General features: G+C 46.6%; 1 protein-coding gene across 1 annotated transcript in view; it reads left to right on the top strand.

The window, feature by feature from the left end:
- The window catches only part of LOC139272802 (transcription initiation factor TFIID subunit 4-like), a 190479-nt gene that overhangs the window by 48551 nt on the left and 116212 nt on the right, over positions 1–25716 (top strand). The window contains exon 10 of the mRNA XM_070888948.1: positions 16320–16489. Within this exon, the coding sequence (XP_070745049.1) occupies positions 16320–16489 (170 nt within the window). The remainder of the gene's footprint in view (positions 1–16319; positions 16490–25716) is intronic.

Below are 25716 nucleotides of genomic sequence, written 5' to 3'. Positions count from 1 at the left end.
CTCTCTCTCGTTCTCTCGCTCTCTCTCGTTCTCTCGCTCTCTCTCGTTCTCTCGCTCTCTCTCGTTCTCTCGCTCTCTCTCGTTCTCTCGCTCTCTCTCGTTCTCTCTCGTTCTCTCTCTCGTTCTCTCTCGTTCTCTCTCTCGTTCTCTCTCGTTCTCTCTCTCGTTCTCTCTCGTTCTCTCTCTCGTTCTCTCTCGTTCTCTCTCTCGTTCTCTCTCGTTCTCTCTCTCGTTCTCTCTCGTTCTCTCTCTCGTTCTCTCTCGTTCTCTCTCTCGTTCTCTCTCTGAGGAAGACAATGAGATTGAATTTAAAAAAAAAGAGAGTTGTTGATGCCATTTCATTGGATATATTCAAGAGAGAGTTAGATATGGCCCTTAGGCTAAAGATATCAAGGGGAATGGCGAGAAAGCAGGAAAGGGATACTGAGGTGAATGATCAGCCATGATCTTATTGAATGGTGGTGCAGGCTCGAAGGGCCGAATGGCCTACTCCACCTATTTTTTATGTTTCTATGCTTTCCCCCGGCCTCGGCCAGACCGTTGCCCCCAATCTCCGGTGGCCCGACCAACCTCACCTGGCCTCTGCCTGACCGACGCCCAGAACTCCAACGGCCCGACCGACATCCCCCCTTACCTACCTTCCTTCCTCAGCCCAGGCAAAGACATTCCGAAATCCGGAACGGCCTTGGTCCCAAGGTTTCTGGATTTCGGACGTCACATATACAGAAGAACATAAGAAATAGGAGCAGGAGTAGGCCATACGGCCCCTCGAGCCTGATCCACCATTCAATAAGATCATGGCTGATCCGATCATGGACTCAGGTCCACTTACCCGCCCGCTCCCCGTAACTCCTTATCCCCTTAACAACTAATAAACCGTCTATTTCTGTCTTAAATTTATTCAATGTCTCAGCTTCCACAGCTCTCCGAGGCAGCGAATTCCACAGATTCATAACCCTCGGAGAAGAAATTTCTCCTCATCTCTGTTTTAAATGGGCAGCCCCTTATTCTAAGATCATGTCCTCCAGTTCGAGTCTCCCCCATCAGTGGAAACATCCTCTCTGCATCCACCCTGTCAAGCCCCCTCGTAATCTTATACGTCTCGATAAGATCACTTCTCATCCAATGAGTAGAGGCCTAACCTACTCAACCTTTCCTCATCAGTCAACCCCCTCATCCCCGGAATCAACCGAGTGAACCTTCTCTGAACAGCCTCCAATGCAAGTATATCCTTCCGTAAATATGGAAACCAAAACTGCACGCAGTATTCCAGGTGTGGCCTCACCAATACCTTGTCGAACTGCAGGAAGACTTCCCTGCTTTTATATTCTATCCCCTTTACAATAAAGTTACCAAGTTACCATTGGCCTTCCTGATCACTTGCTGTACCTGCAAAATATCATTTTGTGTTTCATGCACAAGTACCCCCAGGTCCCGCTGTACTGCAGCACTTTGCAATCTTTCTCCATTTAAATAATAACTTGCTCTTTGATTTTTTTCTACTTCACACTTTCTAACATTATACTCCATCTGCCAAATTTTTGCCCACTCACTTAGCCTGTCTATGTTCTTTTGCAGATTTTGTGTGTCCTCCTCACTCATTGCTTTCCTCCCATCTTTGTATCATCAGCAAACTTGGCTACGTTACACTCGGTCCTTTCTTCCAAGTCGTTAATATAGATTGTAAATAGTTAGGGTCCCAGCACTGATACCCGCGGCACCCCACTGGTTACTGGTTGCCAACCCGAGCATGATCCATTTATCCCAACTCTCTCTTTTCTGTCAGTTAGCCAATCCTCTATCCATGCTCATATATTACCCCCAACCCTGTGAACTTTTATCTTGTGCAGTAACCTTTTATGTGCAATAACCTGTACAAGAGCACAATGGTTTCAATGGCACCCTCTTGTGAGCTGAGCCAGTTATTCATGTCTTTCGCACATAGCCCCACATTCCTCACCAATCCTTTAATGAAGGTGGACCGAGAAAGCACTTGGGGAGATGAAGCCAGATGATAATGGTTAACGTGCTTTATTTCACAATCAGAATGCTTAATTCAGTAACGATATAAAAATAATGGAACTGCTATAATCAGCGGGCTATCTTGCTTGACTTAAAGTAACTTCCGCCAAAGGTCTTTGTATTCCCTCGTACCTGCCTGTAAATGAAGAGGTTTGCTGGTGTTGGGAGGAAGGTAGTGGGTAAATGTGCGCTTCACTTTTGCACACGTTTCTTATGGGGCTGATCCAGCCACAATAACAAACAGCTTGTATTTATATAGCGCCTTTAACATGGTAAAGCATCCCAAGGCACATCACAGGTGCGTTATGAGATTAGAAATTTGACACCGGGCCGCATAAGCAGAAATTAGCCCAGGAGACCAAAAGCTTGGTCAAAGAGATAGGAGCGTCTTGAAGGAGGATAGAGAGGTGGAGAGGTTTAAGCAGGGAGTTCCAGAGCTTTGGGGGCCTAGGCAACAGAAGGCACAACCACCGATGGTGGAGCGATTATAATCGGGGATGGTCGAGGGCAGAATTTGAGGAGCACAGATATATCTGGGGAATTGTGGGGCTGGAGGAGATTATAGAGATAAAAAGGGCGAGGCCATGGAGAAATTGGTAAACCAGGATGAGAATTTTGATATCAAGAAATTGCTTAATCGGGAGCCAGTGTTGGTGGGTGAGCAGGACTTGGTGCGAGTTAGGACACCAGCAGCTGAGTTTTGGACCACTTCTAGTTTATGTAGGGTAACATAGAAACATAGAAAATAGGTGCAGGAATAGGCCATTCGGCCGTTCGAGCCTGCACCACCATTCAATAAGATCATGGCTGATGATTCACCTCAGTACCCCTTTCCTGCTTTCTCTCCATACCCCTTGATCCCTTTAGCTGTAAGGGCCATATCTAACTCCCTCTTGAATATATCTAACGAACTGGCATCAACAACTCTCTGTGGTAGAGAATTCCACAGGTTAACAACTCTGAGTTTAGCAGTTTCTCCTCATCTCGGTCCTAAATGGCTTACCCCTTATCCTTAGACTGTGACCCCTGGTTCTAGACTTCCCCCAACATCGGGAACATTCTTCCTGCATCTAACCTGTCCAATCCCGTCAGAATTTTATATGTTTCTATGAGACCCCCTCTCATTCTTCTAAACTCCAGTGAATACAGGCCCTGTCGATCCAGTCTCTCCTCGTATGTCAGTCCTGCCATCCCGGGAATCATTCTGGTGAACCTTCGCCGCACTCCCTCAATAGCAAGAACTTCCTTCCTCAGATTAGGAGACCAAAACTGAACACACTATTCCAGGTGAGGCCTCACCAAGGCCTTGTACAATTGCAGTAAGACCACCCTGCTCCGATACTCAAATTCTCTAGCTATGAAGGCCAACATGCCATTTGCAGCCTTCACCACCTGCTGTACCTGCATGCCAACTTTCAATGACTGATGTACCATGACACCCAGGTCTTGTTGCACCTCCCCTTTTCCTAACTTGCTGCCATTCAGATAATGTTCTGCCTTCATGTTTTTGCCACCAAAGTGGATAACCTCACATTTATCCACATTATACTCCATCTGCCATACATTTGCCCACTCCCCTAACCTGTCCAAGTCACCCTGCAGCCTCTTAGCGTCCCCCTCAAAGATCACACCACCACCCAGTTTAGTGTCATCTGCAAACGTGGAGATATTACACTCAATTCCTTCATCTAAATCATTGATGCATATTGTAAATAGCTGGTGTCCCAGCACTGAGCATTGCGGCACCCCACTGCCATTCTGATACCTGCCGTTTATCCCGACTCTCTGCTTCCTGTCTGCTAACCAGTTCTCTATCCACGTCAATACATTATCCCAAATACCATGTGCTTTAATTTTACACAATCTCTTGTGTGGGACCTTGTCAAAAGCTTTTTGAAAGTCCAAATACACCACATCCACTGATTCTCCCTTGTCCACTCTACTAGTTGCATCCTCAAAAAAATTCCATAAGATTTGTCAAGCAGGATTTCCCTTCATAAATCCATGCTGACTTGGTCCGATTCTGTCACTGCTTTCCAAATGCGCTGCTATTTCATATTTAATAATTGATTCCAACATTTTTCCCACTGCTGATGTCTGGCTATAATTCCCCATTTTCTCTCTCCCTCCTTTTTTAAAAAGTGGTGTTATATTAGCTACCCTCTAGTCCATAGGAACTGATCCAGAGTCGATAGACTATTGGAAAATGATCACCAATGCATCCACTATTTCTAGGGCCACTTCCTTAAATACTCTGGGATGCAGACTATTGGGCCCTGGGGATTTATCGGCCTTCAGTCCCAAGAATTTTCCTAACACAATTTGACACTGACCCACATGAGGTATTCGGACAGATGACCAAAAGCTTGGTCAAAGAGGTAGGTTTTAAGGTACATCTTAAAGGAGGAGAGAGAGGCGGAGAGGTGCTTGGGGCCCAGGCATCTGAAGCCGTGGCCGGCAATGATGGAGCGATGAAGATCCGGGATGTGGAAGAGGCCAGATTTTGATAGATTTTTGTTTGGTAAGGGTATTAAGGGATATGGACCCAAGGCAGGTAAATGGAGTTGAGATACAAATCAGCCATGAACGGCGGATCAGCCATGAGGGGCTGAATGGCCTCCTCCTGTTCCTCTGTATTACGATCACTGTGTGGAAGCTGCGTGTGGGCCAGCTGCTGTCTCGGTTTATTTTTTACGCAAGGAAATTGATTAAAGTTTTGCCTCTTGCAAACATACTGTTTTAACTTGATACATGTGTGTGCTGCAGACTGGCTGTGGTACATGTTGCGTGTGGTGGCTTCGATGGCTCTGGTTCCTTCGATGACTCTGCTTTATACTGTGGTAAACAGCAGCTCTCCTGGAAGAGCCATGTCCATCCCAGATGGTCTTCAGAACATAAGAAATAGGAGCAGGAGTACGCTATTTGGCCCCTCGAGCTGACCTGATCATGGACTCGGCTCCACTTTCTTACCCGCCCCCCGTAACCCTTTACTCCCTTATTGCTGAAAAATCTGTCCATCTCCGCCTTAAATATATTCTGTCTTGCAGCAGAAGACGAAACTCTCGACAGGCCTCTCTCGTGAGGCGGAGGCGATGAAGACCAGTTTACTTGAGCAGTCTTAAGAATTCAGGTCCTGATGGGTGTGCACACAAAATTCCTCCATTTATAGCCCCTGCATTTGCTGTCACTCATGAACATGTCTTTCTCAACATCAACCACTTATGTTCAGAGAGCGCACTTAACGTAGCGAACGTCCCGAGGTGCTTAACAAAAACCATACCAATCAAAACATTTTTGACACCGAGCCACAGAAGGAGATATTAGGACAGGTGACCAAAAGCTTGATCAAAGAGGTAGGTTTTAAGGAGCATCTTAAAAGAGGAGAGAGAGGCAGGAAGCTCTTTTCCCATATCCCTGCAATTCATAACAACATAAGAAATAGGAGCAGGAGTAGGCCATTTGACCCCTCGAGCCTGCTCCGCCATTTAATACGATCATGGCTGCTCCAATCATGGACTCAGCTCCACTTCCCTGCCTGCTCTGCATAACCCTTTACTCCCTTATCGCTCAAAAATCTGTCGATCTTGACCTTAAATATATTCCATGTCCCCGCCTTCACAGCTCTATGGGGCAGAGAATTCCACAGATTTACAACCCTGTGAGAGAAGACATTTCTCCTCATCTCAGTTTTAAATGGGCGGCCCCTTATTCTAAGACTATGCCCCCTAGTTTTAGTTTCCCCTATGAGTGGAAATATCCTCTCTGCATCCACCTTGTCTCGCCCCCTCATTATCTTATATGTTTCAATAAGATCACCTCTCATTCTTCTGAAGTCCAATGTGTATAGGCTCAGCCTATCCTCATCAGTCAACCCCCTCATCTCCAGAATCAACCGAGTGAACCTTCTCTGAAAAGCCTCCAATGCAAGTCTATCCTTACTTAAATATGAGACCAAAACTATTCGCAGTACTCAGGTGTGGTCTTACCAATACCCTGTACAGTTGTAGCAGGACTTCTCTGCTTTTATACTCTGTCCCCTTTGCAATAAAGGCCAAGATTCCATTTGCCTTCCCTATCACTTGCTGTACCTGCTTTTTGTGTTTCATGCACAAGGGCCCCCAGGTCCCTCTGTACTGCAGCACTTTGTGCAATTTTTCTCCATTTAAATTAAAATTTCCTTTTCTATTTTTCCTGCCAAAGTGAATAACCTCACATTTTCCCTCATTATACTCCATCTGACTAATATTTGCCCACTCACTTAGCCTGTCTATATCCCTTTCAGATTTTGTAGCCCTCCTTACAAAGATGGGTGGGAAAGCAAATTGTATCAGCAAACTTGGCTACATTATACTCTGTCCCTTTATCCAAGTCATTAATATAGATTGTAAATAGTTGAGCACCCAGCACCGATCCTTGCGGCATCCCACTAGTCACTGCACTCTGGGAAATGACCCATTTATCTATCCCGACTCTGTGTTTTCTGTCAGTTAACCAATCCTTTATCCATGCTAATATATTACCCCCAACCCTGGAAACTTTTATCTTGTGCAGTAACCTTTTATGTGGCACCTTATCGAATGTTTCTGGAAATCCAAATACACCACATCCACTGGTACCCCTTATCCACTCTCCTCCTTCAAATATTGATCCAATTTCATTTTGAAGACTATTATTGAATCTGTATCCACTATGCAGTGCGTTCCAAATCCTAACCACTTGTGTACAAAAAGTATTCCCTCATGTCACCTCGGGTTCTTTTGCCAATCAACTTAAATCTGTGTCCTCTGCTTACCGACCCTTCAGCCATTGGAAACTGTTTCTCTATTTACTCTGTCTAAACCTTTCATGGTTTTAAACAAATCTCTTCTTAACCTTCTTTGCTCCATGGAGAAAATCATCATCGGCAGTCCCTCGAAATCGAGGAAGACTTGCTTCCACTCTAAAAGCGAGTTCTCAGGTGACTGAACAGTCCAATATGGGAATTGCAGTCGCTATCACAGGTGGGACAGACAGTAGTTGAAGGAAAGGTTAGGTGGGGAGTTTGGTTTGCCGCATGCTCCTTCCGCTGCCTGCGCTTGATTTCTGCATGCTCTCGGCGACGAGACTCGAGGTGTTCAGCACCCTCCCGGGTGCTCTTCCTCCACTTAGGGCGGTCTTTGGCCAGGGACTCCCAGGTGTCGGTGGGGATGTTGCACTTTATCAGGGAGGCTTTGAGGGTGTCCCTTGTAACGTTTCCTCTGCCCACTTTTGGCTCGTTTGCCATGTAGGAGTTCCAAGTAGTGCACTTGCTTTGGGAGTCTTGTGTCAGGCATGCGGACAATGTGGCCCGCCCAACGGAGCTGGTCAAGTGTGGTCAGTTTATCGATGCTGGGGATGTTGACCCGATCGAGAACATTGACGTTGGTGCGTCTGTCCTCCAAGGGTTTTGCAGGATCTTGCGGAGACATCGTTGGTGGTATTTCTCCAGCAATTTGAGGTTGTCTACTGTATATGGTCCATGTCTCTGAGCCATACAGGTGGTCAGGTATCACTACAGCCCTGTACACCATAAGCTTGGTGCCAGATTTGAGGGCCTGATCTCAGCTTCTCTAGTCTATCCACATAACTATCATCAAAGGCAGTCCCTCGGAATCGAGGAAGACTTGCTTCCACTCCTGAAGTGAATTCTTTGGTGGCTGAACAGTCTGATATGAGAGCCACAGACTCTGTCACAGGTGGGACAGACATTCGCCAAGGGAAGGGGGTGGTGGGACTGGTTTGCCGCACGCTGCGTCCGCTTAACCTCTTCACGCTCGGTGTTGAGATTCGAAGAGTTCAATGCCCTCCCAGATGCACTTTCTCCACCTAGGGCGGCCTTCGGCCAGGGTCTCCCAGGTGTCGGTGGTGATGTCACACTTTACCAGGGAGGCATTGAGGGTGTTCGTGTAACGTTTCCGCTGCCCACCTTTGGCTCATTTGCCGTCAAGGAGCTCCGCATAAAGCATTTGCTTCGGGAGTCTCGTGTCTGGCATGCGAATCATGTGCCCAGCGAAGTTGATCGAGTGTGGTCAGTGCTTTAATGCTGGGGATGTTAGCCTGCACGAGGACACTGATGTTGGTGCGCCTGTCTTCCCATAAGATTTGCAGAATCTTATGGAGACATCATTGATGATATATCTCCAGCGATTTGAGGTGTCTATTGTACATGGTCCATGCCTCTGAGCCATACAGGAGGGCGGATATCACTACAGCCCTATAGACCATGCCTTATGCTTAACATCCGTAAAACAAAGGTCCTTCACAGCACTTCCCCCCCACCCCCACCCCCCCTCCCTGCCCCCCGCAAACATCAAGATTCACGGCCATGTAACTATATAGTGCCTTTAACACACACAAATGTCTGGAGGTGGTTCTGATGGTTAATTGAAGGCTGAAAACTCTTTTTTTAATGAGAGCTAAATTGCCGTAGCTGGTTTTATCTGAAGAGTTTGCTCAAAAAAAACACTGAACAACTCTCAACTCTCCTCCCTTCTTGGGAGGCGGGGGAGAGAATTGTCAAATGCTATTCAAAAAAGACAGTGCTTCAAACACCTGTTGTATTTGGAAAGCCAGTGTTCTGATTCACTCATGTCAGCTGTGGCTCAGTGGGCTGTACACTCACCTCGGAGTCAGAAGATTGTGGGTTCAAGTCCCATTCCAGAAACTTGCGCACAAAATCTAAGCTGGCACTCCCGGTGCAGTGCTGAGGGAGCGCTGCACTGTCGGAGGTGCAGTCTTTCAAATGAGACGTTAAACTGAGGCCCTGTCTGCTCCCTCAAATGGATGTTAAAAGATCCCATGGCACTCTTTGGAAGAAGAGCATGGGAGTTATCCCCAGTGTCCTGGCAAATATTTATCCCTCAGTCAACATCACTAAAACAGATTATCTGGTCATTATCGCGTTGCTGTATGTGGGACCTTGCTGTGCGTAAATTGGCTGCCGCGTTTCGTACATTACAACAGTGACTGCACTCCAAAAGCACTTAATTTGCTGTGAAGCGTTTTGGGATCTCTTGAGGACGTGAAAGGCGCTATAGAAATGCATGTTGCTTTTAATTTGAGTGCTGCAATAATGGAGTGACCCTACTGTGACATCACAATGTAAAGCATTTTTCAAAGCTCTTGAGGGGAACTGAACAGGGAATATTTGACGGGAGAAGTTGCGTGGTCATTTGTATCAAACTAAACGACGAGAATGCCAGTGCGAGAGGCATGTCTCATTTCTGAACTTGTGCATTGCAATTGTCCGGCACGACAAGACTGTAGTTCCAACAGTTCTCCAGAAATGATGTCGATTGACTGGCGTTATGTTGGCTGTATGCGTAATAGTATTGGTAATTTGCTTTTGGATCATAGCGCCACCGTTCTAGAATCTCCTAACCAGTTGTGAGTGTGCAGAATGTTTTCCGTGCTAGAATAATTAAGATATTTGGCTGTTTAAGCAGATGGGATCCTGGGCTGCTTTAGTAGAGATGTAGAGTACAAACGCAAGGATGCTGTGCTTAACCTTTTGTAAATCACTGCTTAGGCTTCAGCTGCAGTGTATCGATGGGAAGCTAGCTAAATCCAAGTGCCCGCTCATACTTGGACAACGAGTGGTTAGGATTTGCAATGCAGTGCCTGATGGATGCAGGTTCAGTCGTTGCCTTCAAAAGAGAATTGGATAAATACTTGGAGGAGAAAAAGTTGCAGGAATGAGCGAGAGGAGTGCGACAAATGGATTGCTCTTCGAAAGACCCGGCACAGACTTGATGGGCCGAATGGTCTCCTGGGCTGTACTTCCTGTGCTGTACAGAGAGCTGTGGAAGCTGGGTCATTGAATAAATTTAAGACATAGATAGACAGTTTCTTAACTGATAAGGGGTTATAGGGAGCGGGCAGGGAAGTGGAGCTGAGTCCATGATCGGATCAGTCATGATCTTATTGAATGGCAGAGCAGGCTCGAGGGGCCAGATGGCCGACTCCTGCTTCTATTTCGTATGTTCTCATATTCTATGATTCGATGATATCCACTTCTGGGCTTTAGGAAGGATGTCATGGCCTTGGGAGAGGGTAAAGGGGAGATTTACGAGAGTGGTTCCAGGGATGAGGGACTTCAGTTATGTGTAGAGACTGGAGAAGCTGGGATTGTTTTACTTGAGGCAAGATTCAAAATTATGAGGGATTTGGCAGGAGGGTCCGTAACCAGAGGACATAAATTTCAGATAATGGCAAAAAAAAAACAGAAGATGTAGAATTTTTTTTTTCTTTTACACACAGCAAGTTATGATCTGGAGTGCGCTGCCTGAAAGGACAGTGGAAGTAGATTCAATAGTAACTTTAAAATGGGAAATGGATAAATACCAGAAAAGGACGTAGAAATTGCAAGGCTTTGGGGAAGAGCAGGGGAGGGTGAGATTAACTGGATCGCTCTTTCAAAGAGCCGGCACAGGCATGATGGGCCGAGTGGCTGCCTCCTGGGCTGTACAATGCTATATTAGTGGCAAATAAAAGTGAGGGAGGAATAAACCGCGACGAAATCAGTAGATTGTGCCGAGTAGCAGAATAACTGAAGTTGGATAATGTTACGCACGGTATCGGAGGAGAAATAGTGTCTGGTTGATTTCCTCTGCGTCCCTTGCTTGTGTCTTATCTTTGTAATCCGCTCCATGGTTGGCATTGTTGATGAGATGTTGGGCTTCAGGATTACTGCACTGTTGTTTGGACCCAAACTTGGCATCTCTCGGAATATCGGTTTGATACCATTTAGAATTTTTTGGGATGTAAAGAAACTAAAGAAAATCATGCATTTATATCGCGCCTTTGATCTTCACCGCCTCTTGTGTTATGGGGTGAGATGAAGTCCGGTGGGAGGAGGCTCGTGTGGAGCATAAATGCTAGCATAGATGACTTGGGCCGAATGGCCTACTTTAAGTACATTAAAAAAAATTAGGAGCAGGAGTAGGCTATATGGCCCCTCGAATCTGCTCCACCATCCAATAAGATCACGGCTGAGCTTCAACTTCCACTCCACCTTCCTGCCCAATCCCCATATTCCTTGATTTCCCCGAGAGTTCCAGCTACCATCTCTGCATCATTTGAGACCATGGCACGTTTTGGGCTACAGAGTAAATTGAATACTTTTTCTCTCTCTCACCGCTCCCCCCCCGCCCCCCCACACCACACCCACCTCCTCTGCAAATATGGTGATGTTGAAGTGTTTTGTAAAGGAGATGTGCAACAATAGATACGATGGTAAGTACTGCAGGGACTCGAATACGGCCAGGGTGACCTCTTGGACTAGTTTCGATCGCCTGGATGGGTCGGAGAGGAATTTTCCCAAATTTCTTTTCCCCCAATTGGCCTGGGTTTTTAATCTGGTTTTTGCCTCTCCCAGGAGATCACATGGCTTCTGTTGGGGTGGAGTGTAGAATGTTTCAGTGCAAAGGGTGTCGCAGTTGTGTGGAGCAGACTGGTTGGGCCGGATGCTCTTTACCTTTCCGCCATTTTTCATAAGTTGAGATGTAACCTTCAGGGCTGCTGACCGAGGGCCGTGCGGCTCTTTGTCGGCCGGCGTGAACGCGATGGGCCGAAATGGCCTCCTGCGCTGTAAATTTCTGTGTTTCTAATAGCTGCTGCTGAACAGTACTGCTGTACTGTACTGAACCACTAAGGGGTGCCACAGTATACAGTGATGCTGATAAAATGTAATCTTTCCTTTTTTACAACACTGCATTAGTGGAACACAGTAGGAAGTCGCTTTGGCATTTTTTTTCCCCAACAACAGATTCCAAAAGTTAAAAAGCCAGAAGGGAGGATTAGAATTTTTTTACCCAGCGAGTTATGATCTGGAATGCCCTGCCTGAAAGGAGGGTGGAAGCAGATTCGATAGTAACTTTCAAAAGCAGAATAAGAACTTAAGAAATAGGAGCATGAGTCGGCCTTTTGGCCCCTCGAGCCTGCTCCGCCATTCAATTAGATCCTGGCTGATCTGATCATGGACTCCGCTCCACTTCCCGGCCCGCTCCCCATAACCCATTACTTCCTTATCACTCAGAAATCTGTCTATCTCTGCCTTAAATATCTTCAATGACCCAGCCTCCACAGCTCTCTGGGGCAGAGAATTCCACAGATTTACAACCCTCTTGAGAGAAGAAATTCCTCCTCATCTCAGTTTTACATGGGCGCCCCTTAGTTTTAGTTTCCTCTGAGTGGAAATATCCTCTCTGCATCCACCTTGTCAAGCCCCCTCATTATCTTATATGTTTCAATAAGATCACCTCTCATTCTTCTGAACTCCAATGTGTATAGGCCCAACCTACTCGACCTATCCCCATAAAGTCAACCCCACTTGCAGAAATACTCGAAAAGGAGAAATTTGCAGGGCTATGGGAAAATGGAGGATGGAGTTGGACTAATTGGATAGCTCTTTCAAAGAGCCAGAAGATGTGCAATGGGCTGAATGGTCTCCTGGGCTGTTATCGTTCTGTGTTTCTATATATCCTTCTGTTCTTGATTTGCTTTCGAGGTGAAACTATTCATTTCACTGTCGCATTGCTGAAAAATCTGAAACATTCCATCTCCATGATTTGGTGATTTACATTCCCCATTAGCGGAACTCACCAGATGGACTGGCTCAGATTAAAACTTGATCTCCTCATCATAGGCAGTCCCTCAGATTCGAGGAAGACTTGCTTCCACTCCTGAAATGAGCTCTTTGGTGGCTGGACAGTCCAATATGAGAGCCAGAGTCCCTGTCATAGGTGGGACAGATAGTCGTTGAGGGAAGAGGTGGGTGGGACTGGTTTGCCGCACGCTCTTGCAGCTGTCTCTGCTTGATTGCTGCATGCTCTCGGCGATGAGACTCGAGGTGCTCAGCGCCCTCTCTGATGCACTTCCTCCACTTAGGGCGGTCTTGAGCCAAGGATTCCCAGGTGTCAGTGGGGATGTTGCACTTCATCAAGGGGGCTTTGAGGGTGTCCTTGTAACGTTTCCGCTGCCCACCTTTGGCTCGTTTGCCGTGAAGGAGCTCCAAGGAGAGCACTTGCTTTGGGAGTCTCGTATCTGGCATGCGGACTATGTGGCCTGCCCAGCGGAGCTGATCGAGTCTGGTCAGTGCTTCAATGCTGGGGATATTATGACCTAACCAGTTCCACACTACACATTAAGCACCAACACATGTGGTGACATGCTAATAGATCACCCTGGTGTTTACTAAGGCAGCGATGAGTGGCATGGTGAGAGAGGGGAAATCTCGACTGCGGAGGCCCGAAAGGAACCTAAGATTTACCAGGATGCTGCCAAGCCTGGAGAATGTTAGCTATGAGCTGGAACAGAGGAGACTGAGGGGAGATCTAATTGAGCTGTATAAGATTATGAGTAAAATGATGGAATCAATTATTAAGGATGTCATAGCAGCGCATTTAGAAAATGGTGACATGATAGGTCCAAGTCAGCATGGATTTGTGAAAGAGAGATCATGCTTGACAAATCTTCTGGAATTTTTTGAGGATGTTTCCAATAAAGTGGACAAAGGAGTACCAGTTGATGTGGTATATTTGGACTTTCAGAAGGCTTTCGACAAGGTCCCACACAGGAGATTAATGTGCAAAATTAAAGCACATGGGATTGGGGGTAGTGTGCTGACGTGGATTGAGAACTGGTTGTCAGACAGGAAGCAAAGAGTAGGAGTAAATGGGTACTTTTCGGAATGGCAGGCAGTGACTAGTGGGGTACCGCAGGGTTCTGTGCTGGGGCCCCAGCTGTTTACATTGTACATTAATGATTTAGACGAGGGGATTAAATGTAGTATCTCCAAATTTGCGGATGACACTAAGTTGGGTGGCAGTGTGAGCTGCGAGGAGGATGCTATGAGGCTACAGAGTGACTTGGATAGGTTAGGTGAGTGGGCAAATGCGTGGCAGATGAAGTATAATGTGGATAAATGTGAGGTTATCCACTTTGGTGGTAAAAACAGAGAGACAGACTATTATCTGAATGGTGACAGATTAGGAAAAGGGAAGGTGCAACGAGACCTGGGTGTCATGGTACATCAGTCATTGAAGGTTGGCATGCAGGTACAGCAGGCGGTTAAGAAAGCAAATGGCATGTTGGCCTTCATAGCGAGGGGATTTGAGTACAGGGGGAGGGAGGTGTTGCTACAGTTGTACAGGGCCTTGGTGAGGCCACACCTGGAGTATTGTGTACAGTTTTGGTCTCCTAACTTGAGGAAGGACATTCTTGCTATTGAGGGAGTGCAGCGAAGGTTCACCAGACTGATTCCAGGGATGGCGGGACTGACATATCAAGAAAGACTGGATCAACTGGGCTTGTATTCACTGGAGTTCAGAAGAGTGAGAGGGGACCTCATAGAAACGTTTAAAATTCTGACGGGTTTGGACAGGTTGGATGCAGGAAGAATGTTCCCAATGTTAGGGAAGTCCAGAACCAGGGGTCACAGTCTAAGGATAAGGGGTAAGCCATTTAGGACCGAGATAAGGAGAAACTTCTTCACCCAGAGAGTGGTGAACCTGTGGAATTCTCTACCACAGAAAGTAGTTGAGGCCAATTCACTAAATATATTCAAAAGGGAGTTAGATGAAGTCCTAACTACTCGGGGGATCAAGGGGTATGGCGTGAAAGCAGGAAGTGGGTACTGAAGTTTCATGTTCAGCCATGAACTCATTGAATGGCGGTGCAGGCTAGAAGGGCTGAATGGCCTGCTCCTGCACCTATTTTCTATGTTTTCTATGAGGGGCCTAGATAGAAGGACCTACTTCCCTTAGCAGAGGGGTCAATGACCAGGGTTTAAAGTAATTGGTAGAAGGATTAGAGGGGAGTTGAGGAGAACCTTTTTTACCCAGTGGGTGATGGGGGTCTGGAACTCACTGCCTGAAAGAGTGGTAGAGGCAGAAACCCTCACCGCATTTTAAAAGTACTTAAATGTGCACTTGAAGTGCCGTAACCTACAGGGCTACGGACCTCGAGCTGGAAAGTGGGATTAGGCTGGATAGACTTGGTCGGCCGGCACAGACACGGTGAGCCCATGGCCTCCTGTGCTGTAAATTTTTGATTCTGTGATTCGACTACTTGCATATGAGACAGATCCGTGCAAAGAACAGCCTTGGGGTGGTCCTGGTATGTGGACCATTGGAACAAGAGTCGGCCATTCAGTCCTCAAGTCTGTTCCACCCACTTCCTGGAGTAAGTCTGTCTAGTGTTTTCCGGTTACTGTGTTGAAAATGTTTTGTAGGTGGAGCTTGGGTGATGGGGATAGATAGAGAAGGTACCTTTGCAGATCAGGCATGCCTGCCTGTCTAAGAATTTTGTACATTAGATGTTGTAATGCAACTAGCTGTCAGCTGTGGCTCAGTGGAGTGGGCAGCGCTCTCACCTGAGTCAGAAGGTTGTGGGTTCAAGCCCCACTCCAGAGGCTTGAGCACATAATCCAGGCTAACATTCCCAGTGCAGTAAGTACTGAGGGAGTGCTGTGCTGTCGGAGGTGCCGTCTTTCAGATGAGACGTTAAACCGAAGCCCCGTCTGTTCTCTTGGGTGGACATAAAAGATCCCATGGCACTATTTTCAAGAGCAGGGGAGTTATCCCCGGTGTCCTTCCAATATTTAGCCCTCAACCAGCATCACTTAAAAACAGATTATCTGGTCATTGTCGCATTGCTGTTTGTGGGAGCTTGCTGTGGGCGGATTGGCTGCCGCATTTCCCATAGTGCCCCAGTGCTTCATTGGCTGGTCAAGTGCTTTGGGACGTCCTGATGTCATGAAAAGCGCTTTTCTTTCAGGCCATCCCAAAGTGCAGATTTGGCCTGATGGATTTTTAACATTATGTATTGGTTGGACAGGATAGATGTGGGGAGAATGTTCTCATTTATGGAAGAATCCAAAACTAGGGGCCATAAATGCAAGGTAATTTCTAATCAATCCAATCGGTAAATCAGCAGAAATGTCTTTACTCAGAGTGGTGAGAACGTGGAACTGGCTACCACAGGAAACGGTTGAGGCAAATAGCATAGATGCTTTCAAAAGGAAACTGGGCGAGTACATGAGAGGGCAATAGGAAGATCGGCTGAAAGGCTGAGATGAGGGAGATGGAATGGGAGGAGGCTTGAGTGGAGCATAAATACCACCATAAACAATGGCTTGTTTCTCTGCTGTATAATCTATGTAGTTCCATGTGTTCTTCACAAACAAACTGTTGAGTTCGAAGTTGTTCTACTTTTTTTATGCGCGTGGTAAATAATGGCCTTCCCCCAACGCTGCTAACCAAACTGTTCTAATTCTCCAGGGACGAGGATGACATCAATGATGTGGCCTCGATGGCCGGGGTCAACATCAATGAAGAGAATGCACGCATCCTCGCAACAAACTCCGAGTTGGTGGGTGCTATAATCCGGTCCTGCAAAGACGAAGCATTCCTCTCCTCAGTCTCCCTGCAGAAAAAAGCTTTAGAAATAGGTAGGTGTCAAGAGTCCCAGCTGTCCCACGCAGCTGAATTTTTTGAGGAGGTAGCGGGGAAAATTCAATTTCGGGAGCACAAGAATGGTGATGTCTGACCGGACGCCCATTGTAGAACTGACTTTGGTAGAAATGTGATGGGGTGGGCTGCTGTCTGCCCCTTGTTGCGCCCCAGACTTGACTGTTCCAACACACTCCTGGCCGGCCTCCCACTCTGTTAAAGTTCAGCTCATCCAAAACTCTGCCCGTATCTTAACTCGCCCCAAGTCCCATTCACCCTTCACCCCCTGTGCTCGCTTAGCTCCTGGTCCAGCAACGACCCAATTTTTTTTTCAAATTCTCATCCTTGTTTTCAAATCCCTCCATGGCCTCGCCCCCTCCCTATCTCTGTAACCTGCTATAACTCTCCAAGAACACTGCACTCTTCCAATTATGGCCTTGCAGGACAAGTGCACTGATTTTGTTGTTAAACGTACATTATGGCGGATGTGACTTCTGTGATTTCTCTGGTAATCTGGACTTATCCAAGTTGCATGATGGGGATGCTTTTCATCCGTCTCCATCTAACCCTATCAGTGTACCTTCTATTCCTTTCTCCCTCGTGTTTATCCAGCTTCCCCTTAAATACATCGATACTATTCGCCTCAACCCCTCCCTGTGGCAGCGAGTTCCACATTCTCACCACTTTGGGTAAAGAAGTTTCTCCTGAATTCCCCGTTGGATTTATTAATGACTCTCTTCTATTTGTGGCCCCGAGTTCTGCTCTCGTCCATGAATGGAACCATCTTCTATCTATGTCTTCCCTAAAAAAACATTTCATAATCTTAAAGGCCTATCGGGTCACCACTCATCCGTAGAAACATAGAAAATAGGTGCAGGAGTAGGCCATTCGGCCCTTTGAGCCTGCACCACCATTCAATATGATCATGCAACTTCAGTACCCCATTCCTGCTTTCTCTCCATACTCCTTGATCCCTTTAGCCATAAGGGCCACATCTAACTCCCTTTTAAATATATCTAACGAACTGGCCTCAACAACTTTCTGTGGTCGAGAATTCCACAGGTTCACAATTCTCTGAGTGAAGAAGTTTCTTGAGAAAAGAACTCCAGCTTGTTCAATCTTTCCTGATGGGTATAACCTCTCAGTTGTGGTCATCAGCATAGGCCGTCCCTCGAACGGGGATGACTTGCTTCCACATGGGTTCACAGATGTTTCAATGAAGGACCCGATTTTCCAGCCCTGAACTCCAATTGAGGGGGTGGAAGATGCCTGTGCGTGGATTTTTTTTAACGTGTGGTGACCGTTGCACACCAGCTGCTAGTTGTGGTATCATTCAGTAAATTATTTTTGCACCTTCTCTAGTGCCTCTATATGCTTTTTCATGTCCTGCGCTCTTTATACACAGTGCATATAAATATCTATTTTCCAAAGGTTTTGACGAAAAGGACGGTGAATATAGAAGTGTTTTTGAGCATTCTTGAGTTAATGCAGCTGTAAGTGATGAGGTGCAAGGCCCTTTAGCCCATGGTGAAAGCCCTGATAATACGTAGGATGGGCTATTATTATACTTATTTCAGCTTCCTATGCCTATGGGTGTGACTGCAGAATCTGCCAGCTGCCTTTTTAAGCCTCGAGAGAATGCATAGTTAGAACGTGAAAAGTGGCCCCTGTAACTGGAGTTAATTTAATTCCAACTGAATTCTGCTCGGGTAATTCGTTAATAAAATCCTGCCCTTTTTTAAGCAAGGCAGCTTTGAATATGCATTTAATTCTGTTGCAGTTTTTGTTTTGATAGTTGTTGCGATGGTTTGTCTCTGACCTTTCTGAATGTTGTCAAAAGGCTCAGGTTATTTAAAAATGAGGCGTTTTATTTTCAAAAGTCAATTTGACTAAAAGACTGAATTTGATTCCATTTCAGGTCAAAATTTTAATTCACGAAAACACTATCATTGACTCGAGAGAATATTAAACCAAACTTGACTTGGGAGTATATTAAATGTAGTAATTAAATGTCGTTCCCTGTAAGCTGTGATTTGTTCTGCATGGCCTGTTATATAGAATCATCGAAAATTGCAACACAGAAGGAGGCCTTTTGGCCCATCGTGTCCGTGTCAGTCGAAAAAGAGCTACCCAGCCTAATCCCCACCTTCCAGCACCAGCTCAGTAGCTTTGTAGGTCACGGCTCTTAAGTGCACATCCAAGTACCTTTTAAATGTGATTAGGGTTTCGACCTCTTCCCACCCTTTCAGGCAGTGAATTCCAGATCCCCACCACCCTCTGGGTGAAGAAATTCTTCCTCATCTCTCCTCTAATCCTTCTACCAATTATGTTAAATCTATGCCCCCCCCCTGGTTATTGATCCCTTAGCTAAAGGAAATAGACCATTCCTACCCACTCTATCTCGACCCCTCATAATTCTATACACCTCAATTACATCTCTCCTTTGTTCCAAGGAAAACAGCCCCAGCCTTTCTAATCTTTACTCATCGCTAAAGTTCTCCAGTCCTGGCAACATCCTCGTAAATCTCCTCTGTACCCTTTCCAGTGCAATCCCACCCTTCCTGTAATGCAGTGACCAGAACTGCACGCAGTACTCCAGCTGTGGCCTAACTAGTGTTTTATACAGTTCAAGCATAACCTCCCTGCTCTTGTATTATATGCCTTGCCGTATTCTTTTAATGCGCAGTCCCTTTAAATATGCGCGCGTGGACCAGTTGGGCCGAATGGCCCATTCCTGTGCTCTAAATTCTATGCAACAACCACTTTTTGGCAACGGCCCACCCTCAGTCCCTTAATTCCACCTCCACAATGAATCTGCGAAATGCGTTCAAGCGGTATTTACAATGCGAGAGCCAGTGAGCGGCCTGCGCGGGAACCCTCCCCGTTACTGCGCGGCAGAGGGAACATTGGTAAGACACGGTGCGCGCAAACTGTTTCTGTTCATTAAGTTTTCTGGTTGGCTTCAACAAAGATGTTACTGAACAAGGGAAGTCTGATTTCTTCTGTTGCGTTCTGTGGCTTTCTTCTTGACTGGTGCTTGATCTCGCTTCTCCCCTGAGCACATTTCTGGAGCCTGTGGAAAACAGCCATCGCCCAAGGTGCTAATTTAACGAGTTTTTTTTTTTCCTTTCCCCCCCGTCTCCCTTTCTCTTCTGTTAGTGTTTCCTTTGGCCGACTGTTAACGGTTTCAGGCTGCTTTTCATCGAATTGCTTAACTGCACAGCAGCAATAAGGAAGGAAAAAGTGAACTCTCGCTATAGAATCCATGTCGGCATCAGGTTTTTGTATGTGAAACCTGATTTGAAATGGTTATTTTAGTAATCCGTCCAGTGGGAAGTGATGCCGGTTTCAAACATTTTTTTTTGTTGTAAAAGGCAATCCCCTCCCCTTCCTCCCTTGTGGCATGTCCTTCTGTTTCCATCAGCCCTCAAGCACAAGACATTGGCCTAGGAGAGTTTGTGGACATCCCCACAGGCTCTCGCTTGCTCCCGAGTGCTGCTCCTATTGATTGAAAGGCGTGCGGGTGGGTGTTGCAGGCGAGCGGACGAGTGAGTGTTGGCGGGCTGGAGTGGTGGGCGAGCGTTGCTGTGTGTGTTTCATGCACAGTAAAACTGCCTGAGGAACATCACTTTTCCTCAATCATAGAATAGTCCAGCACAGAACGAGGCCATTCTGCCCATCATGTCCGCACCGGCTCTTTCGAAGAGCCACCCAGTTAGTCCCACTCCCCCCACACCCCACTCTTTCCTCATACCCCTTTTTAAAAAAAAATGTCCAAGTATTTATCCAATTCTCATTTGAAGGCTGCTATTGGATCTGCCTCCCCCACCCTATCAGGCCGTGTGATCCAGATCCTAACCACTCGCTGCGTAAAAAAGTTTTTCCTCCTGCCACCTCGGGTTCTTTTGTCAATCATTTTAAAATTGATGTGCAGTGAAAACTGCTTTCCATCCATGCAGAAGTGCTAGTGTAAGTGTGCGTTAATGTTTGCAAGTTTCATGAGCTGCACATCATAGCAACTCGGCTTCCTTCAAATGCCCTGGGACACCTGCAAAAAAAAAAACAATGATTCACTGTTGTTGTTTAGCTGTTGAGGCTTTGAGCAAGTGGAGTTAACCTGTCCCGTTTGGCAGTGCCTCCCTCTTGCCATCGTTCCTTGATGGATAGGATTGACTCCTCGCTGCATTCTGTTGGCCTACGCTCTTTGTTTTTGGTCGCTCACTGTGCAAAGGAGTGACACGAGTAGTTGTTCGTGCGTCTGCTCACGGGGGCTTGGTGAAATCTGCCATTCTTATTTCCCCGCCAGTCCTCGATGCTTTGGATCGCTGTAACGGGGATGTCTCCGACTGATTGCCTCAACAATGGTGGGAGGCGGCTCATGTGGAGCATGAACACCAGCGCTGTTGCTGTGCTGTAATTCTATTTGGTCGCACTCCAAGCCCAAGTCTCCGGTGGTGCTGGGAAGTTTTGCCCAAATATGGGATCCAGGGCAAAGTGGCACATTGGATCCAAAATTGGCTCGGAGGCAGGAAGCAAAGGGTAATGGTTAATGGGTGTTTTTGTGACTGGAAGGCTACATCGATACATTGAATTTACAGTGCAGTAACAGGCCATTCGGGCCAAAAGGACCATGCCGGTGTTTATGCTCCACATTAGCCTTCTCCCACCCCCTCTTCATCTCAGCCTGTCAACATATCCTTTCATATCATCCATTCCTTTCTCCCTGAAAAAAGAAGCCTCCCAGATAGGGAATGGAAGACCAAGAGGAAGAGCAGTGCAAGGAAGGTAGTGCAGGGGTTCCCTGCGGTCATCCCCCTGCAAAACAGATACACTGCTTTGGGTACTGTTGAGGGGGATGACTCATCAGGGGAGGGCAGCAGCAGCCAAGTTCATGGCACCGTGGCTGGCTCTGCTGCACAGGAGGGCAGGAAAAAGAGTGGGAGAGCAATAGTGATTGGGGATTCAATGGTGAGGGGAATAGATAGGCGTTTCTGCGGCCGCAACCGAGACTCCAGGATGGTATGTTGCCTCCCTGGTGCAAGGGTCAAGGATGTCTCGGAGCGCGTGCAGGACATTCTAAAAAGGGAGGGAGAACAGCCAGTTGTCGTGGTGCACATTGGTACCAATGACATAGGTAAAAAGAGGGATGAGGTCCTACGAAACGAATTTAAGGAGCTAGGAGCTAAATTAAAAAGTAGGACCTCAAAAGTAGTAATCTCGGGATTGCTACCAGTGCCACGTGATAGTCAGAGTAGGAATCGCAGGATAGCGCAGATAAATACGTGGCTTGAGCTGTGGTGCAACAGGGAGGGATTCAAATTCCTGGGGCATTGGAACCGGTTCTGGGGGAGGTGGGACCAGTACAAACCGGACGGTCTGCACCTGGGCAGGACCGGAACCAATGTCCTAGGGGGAGTGTTTGCTAGTGCTGTTGGGGAGGATTTAAACTAATATGGCAGGGGGATGGGAACCAATGCAGGGAGACAGAGGGAAACAAAAAGGAGGCAAAAGCAAAAGACAGAAAGGAGATGAGGAAAAGTGGAGGGCAGAGAAACCCAAGGCAAAGAACAAAAAGGGCCACTGTACAGCAAAATTCTAAAAGGACAAAGGGTGTTAAAAGAACAAGCCTGAAGGCTTTGTGTCTTAATGCAAGGAGTATCCGCAATAAAGTGGATGAATTAACTGTGCAAATAGATGTTAACAAATATGATGTGATTGGGATTACGGAGACGTGGCTCCAGGATGATCAGGGCTGGGAACTCAACATCCAGGGGTATTCAACATTCAGGAAAGATAGAATAAAAGGAAAAGGAGGTGGGGTAGCATTGCTGGTTAAGGAGCAAATTAAGGCAATAGTTCGGAAGGACATTAGCTTGGATGATGTGGAATCTATATGGGTAGAGCTGCAGAATACCAAGGGACAAAAAACGTTAGTGGGAGTTGTGTACAGACCTCCAAACAGTAGTAGTGATGTTGGGGAGGGCATCAAACATGAAATTAGGGGTGCGTGCAATAAAGGTGCAGCAGTTATAATGGGTGACTTTAATATGCACATAGATTGGGTTAACCAAACTGGAAGCAATACGGTAGAGGAGGATTTCCTGGAGTGCATAAGGGATGGTTTTTTAGACCAATATGTCGAGGAACCAACTAGGGGGGAGGCCATCTTAGACTGGGTGTTGTGTAATGAGAGAGGATTAATTAGCAATCTCGTTGTGCGAGGCCCCTTGGGGAAGAGTGACCATAATATGGTGGAATTCTGCATTAGGATGGAGAATGAAACAGTTAATTCAGAGACCATGGTCCAGAACTTAAAGAAGGGTAACTTTGAAGGTATGAGGCGTGAATTGGCTAGGATAGATTGGCGAATGATACTGAAGGGGTTGACTGTGGATGGGCAATGGCAGACATTTAGAGACCGCATGGATGAACTACAACAATTGTACATTCCTGTCTGGCGTAAAAATAAAAAAGGGAAGGTGGCTCAACCGTGGCTATCAAGGGAAATCAGGGATAGCATTAAAGCCAAGGAAGTGGCATACAAATTGGCCAGAAATAGCAGAGAACCCGGGGACTGGGAGAAATTTAGAACTCGGCAGAGGAGGACAAAGGGTTTGATTAGGGCAGGGAAAATGGAGTACGAGAAGAAGCTTGCAGGGAACATTAAGACGGATTGCAAAAGTTTCTATAGATATGTAAAGAGAAAAAGGTTAGTAAAGACAAACGTAGGTCCCCTGCAGTCAGAATCAGGGGAAGTCATAACGGGGAACAAAGAAATGGCGGACCAATTGAACAAGTACTTTGGTTCGGTATTCACTGAGGAGGACACAAACAACCTTCCGGATATAAAAGGGGTCGGAGGGTCTAGTAAGGAGGAGGAACTGAGGGAAATCCTTATTCGTCGGGAAATTGTGTTGGGGAAATTGATGGGATTGAAGGCCGATAAATCCCCAGGGCCTGATGGACTGCATCCCAGAGTACTTAAGGAGGTGGCCTTGGAAATAGTGGATGCATTGACAGTCATTTTCCAACATTCCATTGACTCTGGATCAGTTCCTATGGAGTGGAGGGTAGCCAATGTAACCCCACTTTTTAAAAAAGGAGGGAGAGAGAAAACAGGGAATTACAGACCGGTCAGCCTGACATCGGTAGTGGGTAAAATGATGGAATCAATTATTAAGGATGTCATCGCAGTGCATTTGGAAAGAGGTAATATGATAGGTCCAAGTCAGCATGGATTTGTGAAAGGGAAATCATGCTTGACAAATCTTCTGGAATTTTTTGAGGATGTTTCCAGTAGAGTGGACAAGGGAGAACCAGTCGATGTGGTATATTTGGACTTTCAGAAGGCTTTCGACAAGGTCCCACACAAGAGATTAATGTGCAAAGTTAAAGCACATGGGATTGGGGGTAGTGTGCTGACATGGATTGAGAACTGGTTGTCAGACAGGAAGCAAAGAGTAGGAGTAAATGGGTACTTTTCAGAATGGCAGGCAGTGACTAGTGGGGTACCGCAAGGTTCTGTGCTGGGGCCCCAGCTGTTTACACTGTACATTAATGATTTAGACGAGGGGATTAAATGTAGTATCTCCAAATTTGCGGATGACACTAAGTTGGGTGGCAGTGTGAGCTGCAAGGAGGATGCTATGAGGCTGCAGAGCGACTTGGATAGGTTAGGTGAGTGGGCAAATGCATGGCAGATGAAGTATAATGTGGATAAATGTGAGGTTATCCACTTTGGTGGTAAAAACAGAGAGACAGACTATTATCTGAATGGTGACAGATTAGGAAAAGGAGAGGTGCAACGAGACCTGGGTGTCATGGTACATCAGTCATTGAAGGTTGGCATGCAGGTACAGCAGGCGGTTAAGAAAGCAAATGGCATGTTGGCCTTCATAGCGAGGGGATTTGAGTACAAGGGCAGGGAGGTGTTGCTACAATTGTACAGGGCCTTGGTGAGGCCACACCTGGAGTATTGTGTACAGTTTTGGTCTCCTAACCTGAGGAAGGACATTCTTGCTATTGAGGGAGTGCAGCGAAGGTTCACCAGACTGATTCCCGGGATGGCGGGACTGACCTATCAAGAAAGACTGGATCAACTGGGCTTGTATTCACTGGAGTTCAGAAGAATGAGAGGGGACCTCATAGAAACGTTTAAAATTCTGACGGGGTTAGACAGGTTAGATGCAGGAAGAATGTTCCCAATGTTGGGGAAGTCCAGAACCAGGGGACACAGTCTAAGGATAAGGGGGAAGCCATTTAGGACTGAGATGAGGAGGAATTTCTTCACCCAGAGAATGGTGAACCTGTGGAATTCTCTACCACAGAAAGTTGTTGAGGCCAATTCACTAAATATATTCAAAAAGGAGTTAGATGAAGTCCTTACTACTAGGGGAATCAAGGGGTATGGTGAGAAAGCAGGAATGGGGTACTGAAGTTGCATGTTCAGCCATGAACTCATTGAATGGCGGTGCAGGCTAGAAGGGCCGAATGGCCTACTCCTGCACCTATTTTCTATGTTTCTATGTTTCTAAAGTGCGACATCCCCACTGACACCTGGGAGTCCTTGGCCATAGACCGCTCTAAGTGGAGGAAGTGCATTCGGGAGGTGCTGAGCTCCTCGAGTATCGTCGGCGAGAGCATGCAGAAAGCAAGCGCAGGCAGCAGAAGGAGCGTGTGATAAACCAGGCTCCCTACCCACCCTTGCCCTCAAGGACTATCTGTCCCACCTGTGACAGAGACTGTGGTTCTCGTATTGGACTGTACAGCCACCAAAGAACTCATGCTAAGAGTGGAAGCAAGTCTTCCTCAATTTCGAGGGACTGCTTATAATGATGTTGATGTGTTTATCTAGCTTCCCCCTTAAATACATTATACTATTCGCCTCGAGCACTCGCTGTGGTAGCGAATTCCACATTCTTACTGAGGGGTTGTTTCCTCTGGCTGGGGAGTCTAGAACCAGGGGGCACAGTCTCAGGATAAGGGGTCGACTATTTAGGACTGAGATGAGGAGGAATTTCTTCTGAGGGTGGTGAATCTTTGGAATTTTCTGCCCTCGAGGGCTATGGATGCTCAGTCATTGAGTATATTGTTTCCAGTGGGGTTCTGCAGAGCTCAGTACGAGGTCCCTTGCTTTTTGTGGTACACATCAATGATCTAGACTTTAATATAGGGAGTATGATTAAAAAGTTTGCAGATGACACTAAAATTGGCTGTGTGTTTGATG

The sequence above is a fragment of the Pristiophorus japonicus genome, chromosome 1 (genome assembly GCF_044704955.1).
Source record: "Pristiophorus japonicus isolate sPriJap1 chromosome 1, sPriJap1.hap1, whole genome shotgun sequence".
Taxonomy (NCBI): Eukaryota; Metazoa; Chordata; class Chondrichthyes; family Pristiophoridae; genus Pristiophorus; species Pristiophorus japonicus.
The sequence above is the reverse complement of the archived record's forward strand: the minus strand, read 5'-3'. Positions and strand labels throughout refer to the sequence as shown.